Raw genomic sequence first — 15,079 nt, forward strand, 5'->3', positions numbered from 1 at the left:
AGTGTGTGAGTGTGAGTGTGTGTGTGAGTGTGAGTGTGAGGATGAGGGTGAGGGTGTCAGTGTGAGTTTGTTAGTGTGGGTGTGTGAGGGTGAGTGTGAGGGTGAGTGTATGAGTGTGAGGGTGAGGGGTGAGGGTGTGTGTGAGTGTCTGAGTGTGTGGACTGTGAGTGTGTGTGAGGGTGAGGGTGTGAGGGTGTGTGTGTGTGAGGGTGAGTTGTGGTGTGTGAGGGTGTGAGGGTGAGTGTGAGTGTGTGAGTGTGAGGGTGAGGGCTGAGTGTGAGGGTGAGTGTGTGAGTGTGTGAGTGTGAGTTGTGTGAGTGTGAGGGTGAGGGTGCAGGTGTGAGTGTGAGTGTGTGAGTGTGAGTGTGTGAGGGTGAGTGTGAGGGTGAGTGTATGAGAGTGAGGGTGAGGATGAGTGTGTGAGTGTGAGGGTGAGGGTGAGGGGTGTGTGTGAGTGTCTGAGTGTGTGACTGTGAGTGTGTGTGAGGGAGAGTGTGAGTGTGAGTGTGTGTGTGAGTGTGAGTGTGAGTGTGAGGGTGAGTGTGTGAGGGTGAGTGTGTGAATGTGAGTGTGAGGGTTTGAGGGGTGAGTGTGAGTGTGAGTGAGTGTGAGGGTGAGGGTGAGGGAGAGTGTGAGTGTGAGTGTGAGGGTGTGAGGGTGAGTGTGAGTGTGAGTGTGAGGGGTGGAGGGTGAGGGGTGAGGGTGAGTGTGAGTGTGAGTGTGTGAGTGTGAGGGTGAGTGTGAGTGTGAGGGGTGAGGGGGTGAGGATGTGAGTGTGAGTGTGAGGGTGTGAGGGTGAGTGTGAGTGTGAGGATGAGGGTGAGTGTGTGAGTGTGAGTGTGAGGGTGAGGGTGAGGGTGTGAGTGTGAGTGTGAGGGTGTGAGGGTGAGTGTGAGTGTGTGAGTGTGAGGGGTGAGGAGTGAGTGTGAGGGTGGAGTGTGTGAGTGTGTGAGTGTGAGGGATGAGGATGAGGATGAGTGTGTGAGTGTGAGGGTGAGGGTGAGGGTGTGTGTGAGTGTCTGAGTGTGTGACTGTGAGTGTGTGTGAGGGAGAGTGTGGAGTGTGAGTGTGTGTGTGAGTGTGAGGATGAGGGTGAGGGTGTCAGTGTGAGTTTGTTAGTGTGAGTGTGTGAGGGTGAGTGTGAGGGTGAGTGTATGAGTGTGAGTGTGAGTGTATGAGTGTGAGGGTGAGGGTGAGGGTGTGTGTGAGTGGTCTGAGTGTGAGACTGTGAGTGTGTGTGAGGGTGAGGGTGTGAGGGTGAGTGTGTGTGTGAGGGTGAGTGTGAGTGTGAGGGTGTGAGGGTGTGAGGGTGTGAGGGTGAGTGTGAGTGTGTGAGTGTGAGTGTGTGAGTGTGAGGGTGAGGGGTGAGTGTGAGGGTGAGTGTGTGAGTGTGAGTGTGTGAGTGTGAGGGTGAGGGTGAGTGTGTGAGTGTGAGTGTGGTGAGTGTGTGTGTGTGAGGGAGAGTGTGAGTGTGAGTGTGTGTGTGAGTGTGAGAATGAGGGTGACGGTGTCAGGTGTGAGTTTGTTAGTGTGAGTGTGTGAGGGTGAGTGTGAGGGTGAGTGTATGAGTGTGAGGGTGAGTGTATGAGTGTGAGGGTGAGGGTGTGTGTGAGTGTCTGAGTGTGTGACTGTGAGTGTTGTGAGGGTGAGTGTGAGGGTGAGGTGTGTGTGTGTGTTTGAGTGTGTGACTGTGAGTGTGTGTGTGAGGGTGAGTGTGAGGGTGAGTGTGAGTGTGAGCGTGGGTGTGAGGGTGAGGGTGTGAGGGTGAGGGTGTGTGAGGGTGAGGGTGAGTGTGAGTGTGTGACTGTGTGACTGTGAGTGTGTGTGAGGGTGAGTGTGAGGGTGGAGTGTGAGTGTGTGAGTGTGGAGTGTGAGCGTGGGTGTGAGGGTGAGGGTGTGAGGGTGAGGGTGTGTGAGGGTGAGGGTGAGTGTGAGTGTGTGAGTGTGAGGGTGAGGGTGTGTGAGGGTGAGGGTGAGTGTGAGTGTGAGTGTGTGAGTGTGAGTGTGAGGGTGAGGGTGAGGGTGTGTGAGGGTGAGGGTGAGTGTGAGTGTGTGAGTGTGAGTGTGAGTGTGTGAGTGTGAGTGTGAGGGTGAGGGTGAGGTGGGACGGGGTGTACTCACGAGGATGGTGGTGACGATGAGGGTTTTGTTGATGAGGGTCTCAGACACGTTGATATCGAGGAAGGTGGTGTCCATCGTCAACCCACGAGCTGAGTGCCAGCTTCCAATCTGGGGGAGGGGGGGGAGACAGGAACCGTGACAATCAGAGAGCAAAACCCACACCCACCCCCACCCCTGGCCCCAGCCCAACACAGACCACACCAGCCTGCACACCCACCTCCCGACACTGTCACCACCCCGCAGGGTCAGGGACACGTCCGAAACTCAGTGTACAATTCCCCACACCCACAGACACCACCCCCCACTCCCACCCCCAGGGAACACAGCACAGGCTCAGAGAGGGACAGGATGTGGGGGGGGGGAGGGGGGGGGGGGGGAACATGGAGCAACAGACGGAGAAAGAGACAAAAAGAGAGAGAGAGAGAGAGACTGTCAGAGAGAGAGGGGAGCTGTAATACAGAGAGAGAGAGAGAGAGACTGTCAGAGAGAAGGGGAGCTGTAACACACAGAGAGAGAGAGAGACTGTCAGAGAGAGAGGGGAGCTGTAACACACAGAGAGAGAGAGAGACTGTCAGAGAGAGAGGGGAGCTGTAATACAGAGAGAGAGAGAGAGAGAGACTGTCAGAGAGAGAGGGGGAGCTGTAACACAGAGGGAGAGAGAGAGACTGTCAGAGAGAGAGGGGAGCTGTAACACAGAGAGAGAGAGAGACTGTCAGAGAGAGAGGGGGAGCTGTAACACACACAGAGAGAGAGAGACTGTCAGAGAGAGAGGGGAGCTGTAACACAGAGAGAGAGAGAGACTGTCAGAGAGAGGGGAGCTGTAACACAGAGAGAGAGAGATTGTCAGAGAGAAAGGGGAGCTGTAACACAGAAAGACAGAGAGAGAGAGACTGTCAGAGGGAGAGGGGAGCTGTAACACACAGAGAGAGAGAGAGACTGTCAGAGAGAGAGGGGAGATGTCACACAGACAGACAGAGAGAGAGAGAGACTGTCAGAGAGAGAGGGGAGCTGTATCACATAGAGGGAGAGAGAGAGACTGTCAAAGAGAGAGGGGAGATGTAACACAGAGAGAGAGAGAGAGAGAGACTGTCTGAGAGAGAGGGGAGCTGTAACACAGAGAGTGAGATAGAGACTGTCAGAGAGAGAGGGGAGCTGTAACACACAGAGAGAGAGAGAGAGACTGTCAGAGAGAGAGGGGAGATGTCACACAGACAGACAGAGAGAGAGAGAGACTGTCAGAGAGAGAGGGGAGCTGTATCACATAGAGGGAGAGAGAGAGACTGTCAAAGAGAGAGGGGAGATGTAACACAGAGAGAGAGAGAGAGAGAGACTGTCTGAGAGAGAGGGGAGCTGTAACACAGAGAGTGAGATAGAGACTGTCAGAGAGAGAGGGGAGCTGTTACACAGAGAGAGAGAGACTGTCAGAGAGAGGGGAGCTGTTACACAGAGAGAGAGAGAGAAGGAGAGACTGTCAGAGAGAGAGGGGAGCTGTAAAAACAGAGAGAGAGAGAAAGTCAGAGAGAGAGGGGAGCTGTAACACACAGGGAGAGAGTCAGTGAGAGAGGGGAGATGTAAGACAGAGAGAGAGAGAGAGAGAAAGATGGTCAGAGAGAGACGGGAGCTGTAACACAGAGAGAGAGAGAGAGACTCTCAAAGAGAGAGGGGAGCTGTAACACAGAGAGAGAGAGAGACTGTCAGAGAGAGAGGGGAGATGTAACAGAGAGAGAGAGACTGTCAGAGAGAGAGGGGAGCTGTAACAGAGAGAGAGAGAGAGACTCTCAGAGAGAGAGGGGAGCTGGAACACAGAGAGAGAGAGAGACTGTCAGAGAGAGAAGGGAGTTGTAACACAGAGAGAGAGAGAGAGACTGTCAGAGAGAGAGGGGAGGTGTTACACAGAGAGAGAGAGAGAGAGACTGTCAGAGAACGAAGGGGAGCTGTATCACACAGAGAGAGGGAGACTGTCAGAGAGAGAGGGGAGCTGTAACACAGAGAGAGAGAGACAGTCAGTGAGAGAGGGGAGATGTAACACAGAGAGAGAGAGAGAGAGACTGTCAGAGAGAGAGGGGAGATGTAACACAGACAGAGAGAGAGAGAGACGGTCAGAAAGAGAGGGGAGCTGTATCACACAGAGAGAGAGAGAGACTGTCAAATAGAGAGGGGAGCTGTTACACAGAGGGAGAGAGAGACTGTCAGAGAGAGAGGGGAGCTGTAACACAGAGAGAGAGAGAGAGAGAGACTGTCAGAGAGAGAGGGGGGATGTAACACAGAGAGTGAGAGAGAAAGAGACAGACTGTCAGAGAGAGAGGGGAGGGGTAACACAGAGAGAGAGAGAGAGAGACTGTCAGAGAGAGAGGGGAGCTGTAACACACACAGAGAGAGAGAGAGAGAGACTGTCAGAGAGAGAGGGGAGATGTAACACAGGCAGACAGAGAGAGAGAGAGACTGTCAGAGAGAGGGGAGCTCTTACACAGAGAGAGAGAGAGAGAGAGAGAGAGAGAGAGAGAGACTCAGAGAGAGAGAGGGGATGTGTTACACAGAGAGAGAGAGAGAGACTGTCAGAGAGAGGGGAGCTGTAACACAGAGAGAGAGAGAGAGAGACTGTCAGAGAGAGGGGGAGCTGTAACACAGAGAGAGAGAGAGACTTTCAGAGAGAGAGGGGTGCTGTAACACAGAGAGAGAGAGAGACTGTCAGAGAGAGGGGAGCTGTTACACAGAGAGAGAGAGAGAGAGACTGTCAGAGAGAGAGGGGAGGGGTAACACAGAGAGAGAGTGAAAGAGATACTGTCAGAGAGAGAGGGGAGGTGTAACACAGAGAGAGAGAGAGACTGTCAGAGGGAGAGGGGAGCTGTAACACAGAGAGAGAGAGAGAGACTGTCAGAGAGAGAAGGGAGTTGTAACACAGAGAGAGAGAGAGAGAGAGAGAGACTGTCAGAGAGAGAGGGGAGGTGTTACACAGAGAGAGAGAGAGAGAGACTGTCAGAGAACGAAGGGGAGCTGTATCACACAGAGAGAGAGAGACTGTCAGAGAGAGAGGGGAGCTGTAACACAGAGAGTGAGAGAGAGACGGTCAGTGAGAGAGGGGAGATGTAACACAGAGAGAGAGAGAGAGACTGTCAGAGAGAGAGGGGAGATGTAACACAGACAGAGAGAGAGAGAGACGGTCAGAAAGAGATTGGAGCTGTATCACACAGAGAGAGAGAGAGACTGTCAAATAGAGAGAGAGATCTGTAACACATACAGAGAGAGAGACTGTCAGAGAGAGAGGGGAGCTGTAACACACAGAGAGACAGAGAGGAGCTGTAACACACACAGAGAGAGAGAGAGACTGTCAGAGAGAGAGGGGGAGCTGTAACACACAGAGAGAGAGAGAGAGACTGTCAGAGAGAGAGGTGAGCTGTAACACAGAGAGAGAGAGAGAGACTGTCAGAGAGAGAGGGGAGCTGTAACACACAGAGAGAGAGACTGTCAGAGAGAGAGGTGAGCTGTAACACAGAGAGAGAGAGAGAGACTGTCAGAGAGAGAGGGGAGCTGTAACACACAGAGAGAGAGACTGTCAGAGAGAGAGGGGAGCTGTAACACAGAGAGAGAGACTGTCAGAGAGAGAGGGGAGCTGTAACACACACAGAGAGAGAGAGAGAGACTGTCAGAGAGAGGGGAGCTGTAACACAGAGAGAGAGAGAGAGACAGTCAGTGAGAGAGGGGAGCTGTTACACACAGAGAGAGAGAGAGACTGTCAGAGAGAGGGGAGCTGTTACACAGAGAGAGAGAGAGAGAGACTGTCAGAGAGAGAGGGGAGCTGTAACACAGAGAGAGAGAGAGAGATACTGTCAGAGAGAGAGGGGATCTGTAACACATACAGAGAGAGAGACTGTCAGAGGGAGAGGGGAGCTGTAACAGAGAGAGAGAGAGAGACACTGTCAGAGAGAGAGGGGAGATGAAACACAGAAAGAGAGAGAGACTGTCAGAGAGAGAGGGGAGCTGTATCACATAGAGGGAGAGAGAGAGTATGTCAAAGAGAGAGGGGAGATGTAACACAGAGAGAGAGAGACTGTCAAAGAGAGAGGGGAGATATAACACAGAGAGAGAGAGAGAGAGAGACTGTCAAAGAGAGAGGGGAGATGTGACACAGAGAGTGAGAGAGAGACTGTCAGAGAGAGAGGGGAGATGTAACACAGAGAGAGAGAGAGACAGTCAGTGGGAGAGGGGAGATGTAACACAGAGAGAGAGAGAGACTGTCAGAGAGAGAGGGGAGCTGTAACACAGAGAGTGAGATGGAGACTGTCAAAGAGAGAGGGGAGCTGTAACACAGAGAGTGAGAGAGAGACTGTCAGAGAGAGATGGGAGCTGTAACACAGAGAGTGAGAGAGAGACTGTCAGAGAGAGAGGGGAGCTGTAACACAGAGAGAGAGAGACTGTCAGAGAGAGAGGGGAGCTGTAACACAGAGAGAGAGACTGTCAGAGAGAGAGGGGAGCTGTAACACAGAGAGAGAGAGAGCGAGAGACTGTCAGAAAGAGAGGGGAGCTGTAACACAGACAGTGAGAGAGAGACTGTCAGAGAGAGAGGGGAGCTGTAACAAAGAGAGAGAGAGAGAGACTGTCAGAGAGAGAGGGGTGCTGTAACACAGAGAGAGAGAGAGACTGTCAGAGAGAGAGGGGAGCTGTAACACAGAGAGTGAGAGAGAGACTGTCAGAGAGAGAGGGGAGCTGTAACACAGAGAGAGAGAGAGAGACTGTCAGAGAGAGAGGGGAGCTGTTACACAGAGAGAGAGAGAGAGACTGTCAGAGAGAGAGGGGAGGGGTAACACAGAGAGAGGGTGAAAGAGATACTGTCAGAGAGAGAGGGGAGCTGTAACACATACAGAGAGAGAGACTGTCAGAGGGAGAGGGGAGCTGTAACAGAGAGAGAGAGAGAGAGACACTGTCAGAGAGAGAGGGGAGATGTAACACAGAGAGTGAGATAGAGACTGTCAAAGAGAGAGGGGAGCTGTAACACAGAGAGTGAGAGAGAGACTGTCAGAGAGAGAGGGGAGCTGTAACACAGAGAGTGAGAGAGAGACTGTCAGAGAGAGAGGGGAGCTGTAACACAGAGAGAGAGACTGTCAGAGAGAGAGGGGAGCTGTAACACAGAGAGAGAGAGAGTGAGAGACTGTCAGAGAGAAAGGGGAGCTGTAACACAGAGAGTGAGAGAGAGACTGTCAGAGAGAGAGGGGAGGTGTAACACAGAGAGAGAGAGAGACTGTCAGTGGGAGAGGGGAGATGTAACACAGAGAGAGAGAGAGACTGTCAGAGAGAGAGGGGAGCTGTAACACAGAGAGTGAGATAGAGACTGTCAAAGAGAGAGGGTAGCTGTAACACAGAGAGTGAGAGAGAGACTGTCAGAGAGAGAGGGGAGCTGTAACACAGAGAGTGAGAGAGAGACTGTCAGAGAGAGAGGGGAGCTGTAACACAGAGAGAGAGACTGTCAGAGAGAGAGGGGAGCTGTAACACAGAGAGAGAGAGAGTGAGAGACTGTCAGAGAGAAAGGGGAGCTGTAACACAGAGAGTGAGAGAGAGACTGTCAGAGAGAGAGGGGAGGTGTAACACAGAGAGAGAGAGAGAGAGACTGTCAAAGAGAGAGGGGAGCTGTAACACATACAGAGAGAGAGACTGTCAGAGGGAGAGGGGAGCTGTAACACAGAGAGAGAGAGAGACTGTCAGAGAGAGAGGGGAGCTGTAACACAGAGAGAGAGAGAGAGAGACTGTCAAAGAGAGAGGGGAGCTGTAACACAGAGAGAGAGAGAGACTGTCAGAGAGAGAGGGGAGCTGTAACACAGAGAGAGAGAGAGAGAGAGACTGTCAGAGAGAGAGGGGAGCTGTAACACAGAGAGTGAGATAGAGACTGTCAAAGAGAGAGGGGAGCTGTAACACAGAGAGTGAGAGAGAGACTGTCAGAGAGAGAGGGGAGCTGTAACACAGAGAGTGAGAGAGAGACTGTCAGAGAGAGAGGGGAGCTGTAACACAGAGAGTGAGAGAGAGACTGTCAGAGAGAGAGGGGAGCTGTAACACAGAGAGAGAGAGACTGTCAGAGAGAGAGGGGAGATGTAACAGAGAGAGAGAGACTGTCAGAGAGAGAGGGGAGCTGTAACAGAGAGAGAGAGAGAGACTCTCAGAGAGAGAGGGGAGCTGGAACACAGAGAGAGAGAGAGACTGTCAGAGAGAGAAGGGAGTTGTAACACAGAGAGAGAGAGAGACTGTCAGAGAGAGAGGGGAGGTGTTACACAGAGAGAGAGAGAGAGAGACTGTCAGAGAACGAAGGGGAGCTGTATCACACAGAGAGAGGGAGACTGTCAGAGAGAGAGGGGAGCTGTAACACAGAGAGAGAGAGACAGTCAGTGAGAGAGGGGAGATGTAACACAGAGAGAGAGAGAGAGAGACTGTCAGAGAGAGAGGGGTGATGTAACACAGACAGAGAGAGAGAGAGACGGTCAGAAAGAGAGGGGAGCTGTATCACACAGAGAGAGAGAGAGACTGTCAAATAGAGAGGGGAGCTGTTACACAGAGGGAGAGAGAGACTGTCAGAGAGAGAGGGGAGCTGTAACACAGAGAGAGAGAGAGAGAGAGACTGTCAGAGAGAGAGGGGGGATGTAACACAGAGAGTGAGAGAGAAAGAGACAGACTGTCAGAGAGAGAGGGGAGGGGTAACACAGAGAGAGAGAGAGAGAGACTGTCAGAGAGAGTGGGGAGCTGTAAACACAGAGAGAGAGAGAGACTGTCAGAGGGAGAGGGGAGCTGTAACACACAGAGAGAGAGAGAGAGAGAGACTGTCAGAGAGAGAGGGGAGATGTAACACAGGCAGACAGAGAGAGAGAGAGACTGTCAGAGAGAGGGGAGCTCTTACACACAGAGAGAGAGAGAGAGAGAGAGAGAGAGAGACTCAGAGAGAGAGAGGGGATGTGTTACACAGAGAGAGAGAGAGAGACTGTCAGAGAGAGGGGAGCTGTAACACAGAGAGAGAGAGAGAGAGACTGTCAGAGAGAGGGGGAGCTGTAACACAGAGAGAGAGAGAGACTTTCAGAGAGAGAGGGGTGCTGTAACATAGAGAGAGAGAGAGAGAGAGACAGTCAGAGAGAGGGGAGCTGTTACACAGAGAGAGAGAGAGAGAGACTGTCAGAGAGAGAGGGGAGGGGTAACACAGAGAGAGAGTGAAAGAGATACTGTCAGAGAGAGAGGGGAGGTGTAACACAGAGAGAGAGAGAGACTGTCAGAGGGAGAGGGGAGCTGTAACACAGAGAGAGAGAGAGAGACTGTCAGAGAGAGAAGGGAGTTGTAACACAGAGAGAGAGAGAGAGAGAGAGAGACTGTCAGAGAGAGAGGGGAGCTGTATCACACAGAGAGAGAGAGACTGTCAGAGAGAGAGGGGAGCTGTAACACAGAGAGTGAGAGAGAGACGGTCAGTGAGAGAGGGGAGATGTAACACAGAGAGAGAGAGAGAGACTGTCAGAGAGAGAGGGGAGATGTAACACAGACAGAGACAGAGAGAGACGGTCAGAAAGAGATTGGAGCTGTATCACACAGAGAGAGAGAGAGACTGTCAAATAGAGAGAGAGATCTGTAACACATACAGAGAGAGAGACTGTCAGAGAGAGAGGGGAGCTGTAACACACAGAGAGACAGAGAGGAGCTGTAACACACACAGAGAGAGAGAGAGACTGTCAGAGAGAGAGGGGGAGCTGTAACACACAGAGAGAGAGAGAGAGACTGTCAGAGAGAGAGGTGAGCTGTAACACAGAGAGAGAGAGAGAGAGACTGTCAGAGAGAGAGGGGAGCTGTAACACACAGAGAGAGAGACTGTCAGAGAGAGAGGTGAGCTGTAACACAGAGAGAGAGAGAGAGACTGTCAGAGAGAGAGGGGAGCTGTAACACAGAGAGAGAGACTGTCACAGAGAGAGGGGAGCTGTAACACAGAGAGAGAGAGAGAGACGGTCAGAGAGAGAGGGGAGATGTAACACAGAGAGAGAGAGAGAGAGAGAGAGAGACTGTCAGAGAGAGAGGGGAGGGGTAACACAGAGAGAGAGAGAAAGAGATACTGTCAGAGAGAGAGGGGAGCTGTAACACAGAGAGAGAGAGAGAGAGACTGTCAGAGAGAGAGAGGGGAGCTGTAAACACAGAGAGAGAGAGAGAGAGAGACTGTCAGAGAGAGGGGAGCTGTAACACAGAGAGAGAGAGAGAGAGACTGTCAGAGAGAGGGGAGCTGTTACACAGAGAGAGAGAGAGAGAGACTGTCAGAGAGAGAGTGGAGGGGTAACACAGAGAGAGAGTGAAAGAGATACTGTCAGAGAGAGAGGGGAGCTGTAACACAGAGAGAGAGAGAGAGAGAGACTGTCAGAGAGAGGGGGGAGCTGTAACACAGAGAGAGAGAGAGAGAGAGACTGTCAGAGAGAGAGGGGAGCTGTAACACAGAGAGAGAGAGAGAGAGAGAGACTGTCAGAGAGAGGGGAGCTGTAACACAGAGAGAGAGAGAGAGAGAGACTGTCAGAGAGAGGGGAGATGTAACACAGAAAGAGACAGAGAGACTGTCAGAGAGAGAGGGGAGCTGTATCACATAGAGGGAGAGAGAGAGTATGTCAAAGAGAGAGGGGAGATGTAACACAGAGAGAGAGAGACTGTCAGAGAGAGAGGGGAGCTGTATCACATAAAGGGAGAGAGAGAGACTGTCAAAGAGAGAGGGGAGATGTAACACAGAGAGAGAGAGACTGTCAGAGAGTGGGGGGAGCTGTATCACATAGAGGGAGAGAGAGACTGTCAAAGAGAGAGGGGAGATGTAACACAGACAGAGAGAGAGACTGTCAGAGAGAGAGGGGAGATGTAACACAGAGAGAGAGAGAGAGACTGTCAGAGAGAGAGGGGGGATGTAACACAGAGAGTGAGAGAGAGAGAGAGAGAGACTGTCAGAGAGAGAGGGGAGGGGTAACACAGAGAGAGAGAGACTGTCAGAGAGAGAGGGGAGCTGTAACACAGAGAGAGAGAGAGAGAGACTGTCAGAGAGAGAGGGGAGCTGTAAACACAGAGAGAGAGAGAGACTGTCAGAGGGAGAGGGGAGCTGTAACACACACACACAGAGAGAGAGAGACTGTCAGAGAGAGAGGGGAGATGTAACACAGGCAGACAGAGAGAGAGAGAGACTGTCAGAGAGAGGGGAGCTCTTACACAGAGAGAAAGAGAGAGAGAGAGAGAGACTGTCAGAGAGAGAGAGGGGATGTGTTACACAGAGAGAGAGAGAGAGACTGTCAGAGAGAGGGGAGCTGTAACACAGAGAGAGAGAGAGAGACTGTCAGAGAGAGGGGGAGCTGTAACACAGAGAGAGAGAGAGAGAGAGAGACTTTCAGAGAGAGAGGGGTGCTGTAACATAGAGAGAGAGAGAGAGACAGTCAGAGAGAGGGGAGCTGTTACACAGAGAGAGAGAGAGAGACTGTCAGAGAGAGAGGGGAGCTGTAACACATACAGAGAGAGAGACTGTCAGAGGGAGAGGGGAGCTGTAACACAGAGAGCGATAGAGAGACTGTCAGAGAGAGAAGGGAGTTGTAACACAGAGAGAGAGAGAGAGAGAGAGAGACTGTCAGAGAGAGAGGGGAGGTGTTACACAGAGAGAGAGAGAGAGACTGTCAGAGAACGAAGGGGAGCTGTATCACACAGAGAGAGAGAGACTGTCAGAGAGAGAGGGGAGCTGTAACACAGAGAGTGAGAGAGAGACTGTCAAAGAGAGAGGGGAGCTGTAACACATACAGAGAGAGAGACTGTCAGAGGGAGAGGGGAGCTGTAACACAGAGAGAGAGAGAGACTGTCAGAGAGAGAGGGGAGCTGTAACACAGAGAGAGAGAGAGAGAGACTGTCAAAGAGAGAGGGGAGCTGTAACACAGAGAGAGAGAGAGACTGTCAGAGAGAGAGGGGAGCTGTAACACAGAGAGAGAGAGAGAGAGAGACTGTCAGAGAGAGAGGGGAGCTGTAACACAGAGAGTGAGATAGAGACTGTCAAAGAGAGAGGGGAGCTGTAACACAGAGAGTGAGAGAGAGACTGTCAGAGAGAGAGGGGAGCTGTAACACAGAGAGTGAGAGAGAGACTGTCAGAGAGAGAGGGGAGCTGTAACACAGAGAGTGAGAGAGAGACTGTCAGAGAGAGAGGGGAGCTGTAACACAGAGAGTGAGAGAGAGACTGTCAGAGAGAGAGGGGAGCTGTAACACAGAGAGAGAGAGAGAGACTGTCAGAGAGAGAGGGGAGCTGTAACACAGAGAGAGAGAGAGAGAGAGACTGTCAAAGAGAGAGGGGAGCTGTGACACAGAGAGTGAGATAGAGACTATCAGAGAGAGAGGGGAGCTGTAACACAGAGAGAGAGAGAGAGAGAGACTGTCAGAGAGAGAGGGCTGATGTAACACAGACAGAGAGAGAGAGAGACGGTCAGAGAGGGGAGATGTAACACAGAGAGAGAGAGACTGTCAGAGAGAGAGGGGAGCTGTAACACAGAGAGAGAGAGAGAGACAGTCAGAGAGAGAGGGGAGATGTAACACAGAGAGAGAGAGAGAGAGAGAGAGAGACTGTCAGAGAGAGAGGGGAGGGGTAACACAGAGAGAGAGAGAAAGAGATACTGTCAGAGAGAGAGGGGAGCTGTAAACACAGAGAGAGAGAGAGAGAGAGAGACTGTCAGAGAGAGGGGAGCTGTAACACAGAGAGAGAGAGAGAGAGACTGTCAGAGAGAGGGGAGCTGTTACACAGAGAGAGAGAGAGAGAGACTGTCAGAGAGAGAGTGGAGGGGTAACACAGAGAGAGAGTGAAAGAGATACTGTCAGAGAGAGAGGGGAGCTGTAACACAGAGAGAGAGAGAGAGAGAGACTGTCAGAGAGAGGGGGGAGCTGTAACACAGAGAGAGAGAGAGAGAGAGACTGTCAGAGAGAGAGGGGAGCTGTAACACAGAGAGAGAGAGAGAGAGACTGTCAGAGAGAGGGGAGCTGTAACACAGAGAGAGAGAGAGAGAGAGACTGTCAGAGAGAGGGGAGATGTAACACAGAAAGAGAGAGAGAGACTGTCAGAGAGAGAGGGGAGCTGTATCACATAGAGGGAGAGAGAGAGTATGTCAAAGAGAGAGGGGAGATGTAACACAGAGAGAGAGAGACTGTCAGAGAGAGAGGGGAGCTGTATCACATAAAGGGAGAGAGAGAGACTGTCAAAGAGAGAGGGGAGATGTAACACAGAGAGAGAGAGACTGTCAGAGAGTGGGGGGAGCTGTATCACATAAAGGGAGAGAGAGAGACTGTCAAAGAGAGAGGGGAGATGTAACACAGACAGAGAGAGAGACTGTCAGAGAGAGAGGGGAGATGTAACACAGAGAGAGAGAGAGAGACTGTCAGAGAGAGAGGGGGGATGTAACACAGAGAGTGAGAGAGAGAGAGAGAGACTGTCAGAGAGAGAGGGGAGGGGTAACACAGAGAGAGAGAGACTGTCAGAGAGAGAGGGGAGCTGTAACACAGAGAGAGAGAGAGAGAGACTGTCAGAGAGAGAGGGGAGCTGTAAACACAGAGAGAGAGAGAGAGACTGTCAGAGGGAGAGGGGAGCTGTAACACATACACACAGAGAGAGAGAGACTGTCAGAGAGAGAGGGGAGATGTAACACAGGCAGACAGAGAGAGAGAGAGACTGTCAGAGAGAGGGGAGCTCTTACACAGAGAGAAAGAGAGAGAGAGAGAGAGAGAGACTGTCAGAGAGAGAGAGGGGATGTGTTACACAGAGAGAGAGAGAGAGACTGTCAGAGAGAGGGGAGCTGTAACACAGAGAGAGAGAGAGAGAGACTGTCAGAGAGAGGGGGAGCTGTAACACAGAGAGAGAGAGAGAGAGAGAGACTTTCAGAGAGAGAGGGGTGCTGTAACATAGAGAGAGAGAGAGAGACAGTCAGAGAGAGGGGAGCTGTTACACAGAGAGAGAGAGAGAGACTGTCAGAGAGAGAAGGGAGTTGTAACACAGAGAGAGAGAGAGAGAGAGAGAGACTGTCAGAGAGAGAGGGGAGGTGTTACACAGAGAGAGAGAGAGAGACTGTCAGAGAACGAAGGGGAGCTGTATCACACAGAGAGAGAGAGACTGTCAGAGAGAGAGGGGAGCTGTAACACAGAGAGTGAGAGAGAGACAGTCAGAGAGAGAGGGGAGCTGTAACACAGAGAGCGATAGAGAGACTGTCAGAGAGAGAAGGGAGTTGTAACACAGAGAGAGAGAGAGAGAGAGAGAGACTGTCAGAGAGAGAGGGGAGGTGTTACACAGAGAGAGAGAGAGAGACTGTCAGAGAACGAAGGGGAGCTGTATCACACAGAGAGAGAGAGACTGTCAGAGAGAGAGGGGAGCTGTAACACAGAGAGTGAGAGAGAGACAGTCAGAGAGAGAGGGGAGCTGTAACACAGAGAGAGAGAGAGAGAGAGAGAGAGAGAGTGTCAGAGAGAGAGGGGGATGTAACACAGAGAGTGAGAGAGAGAGATACTGTCAGAGAGAGAGGGGATGTGTAACACATACAGAGAGAGAGACTGTCAGAGAGAGAGGGGAGCTGTAACACACAGAGAGACAGAGAGGAGCTGTAACACAGAGAGAGAGAGAGAGAGACTGTCAGAGAGAGAGGGGGAGCTGTAACACACACAGAGAGAGAGAGAGAGACTGTCAGAGAGAGCGGTGAGCTGTAACACAGAGAGAGAGAGAGAGACTGTCAGAGAGAGAGGGGAGTTGTAACACAGAGAGAGAGACTGTCAGAGAGACAGGGGAGCTGTAACACACAGAGAGAGAGAGAGAGAGACTGTCAGAGAGAGGGGAGCTGTAACACAGAGAGAGAGACTGTCAGAGAGAGAGGGGACCTGTAACACACAGAGAGAGAGAGAGAGACTGTCAGAGAGAGAGGGGAGCTGTAAACACACAGAGAGAGAGAGAGAGAGACTGTCAGAGAGAGAGGGGAGC

General features: G+C 52.0%; 1 protein-coding gene across 1 annotated transcript in view; it reads right to left on the minus strand.

Annotated features, from left to right (window-relative positions):
* Positions 1–15,079, minus strand: part of grik5 (glutamate receptor, ionotropic, kainate 5) — a 164,186-nt gene that overhangs the window by 925 nt on the left and 148,182 nt on the right. The window contains exon 9 of the mRNA XM_087980816.1: positions 2,122–2,229. Coding sequence (XP_087836942.1) covers positions 2,122–2,229 — 108 coding nt within the window. The remainder of the gene's footprint in view (positions 1–2,121; positions 2,230–15,079) is intronic.

This window comes from Chiloscyllium plagiosum, unplaced genomic scaffold, assembly GCF_037043375.1.
Source record: "Chiloscyllium plagiosum isolate Xiang-an unplaced genomic scaffold, Cpla_swu_hap1 HiC_scaffold_38, whole genome shotgun sequence".
NCBI lineage: Eukaryota > Metazoa > Chordata > Chondrichthyes > Orectolobiformes > Hemiscylliidae > Chiloscyllium > Chiloscyllium plagiosum.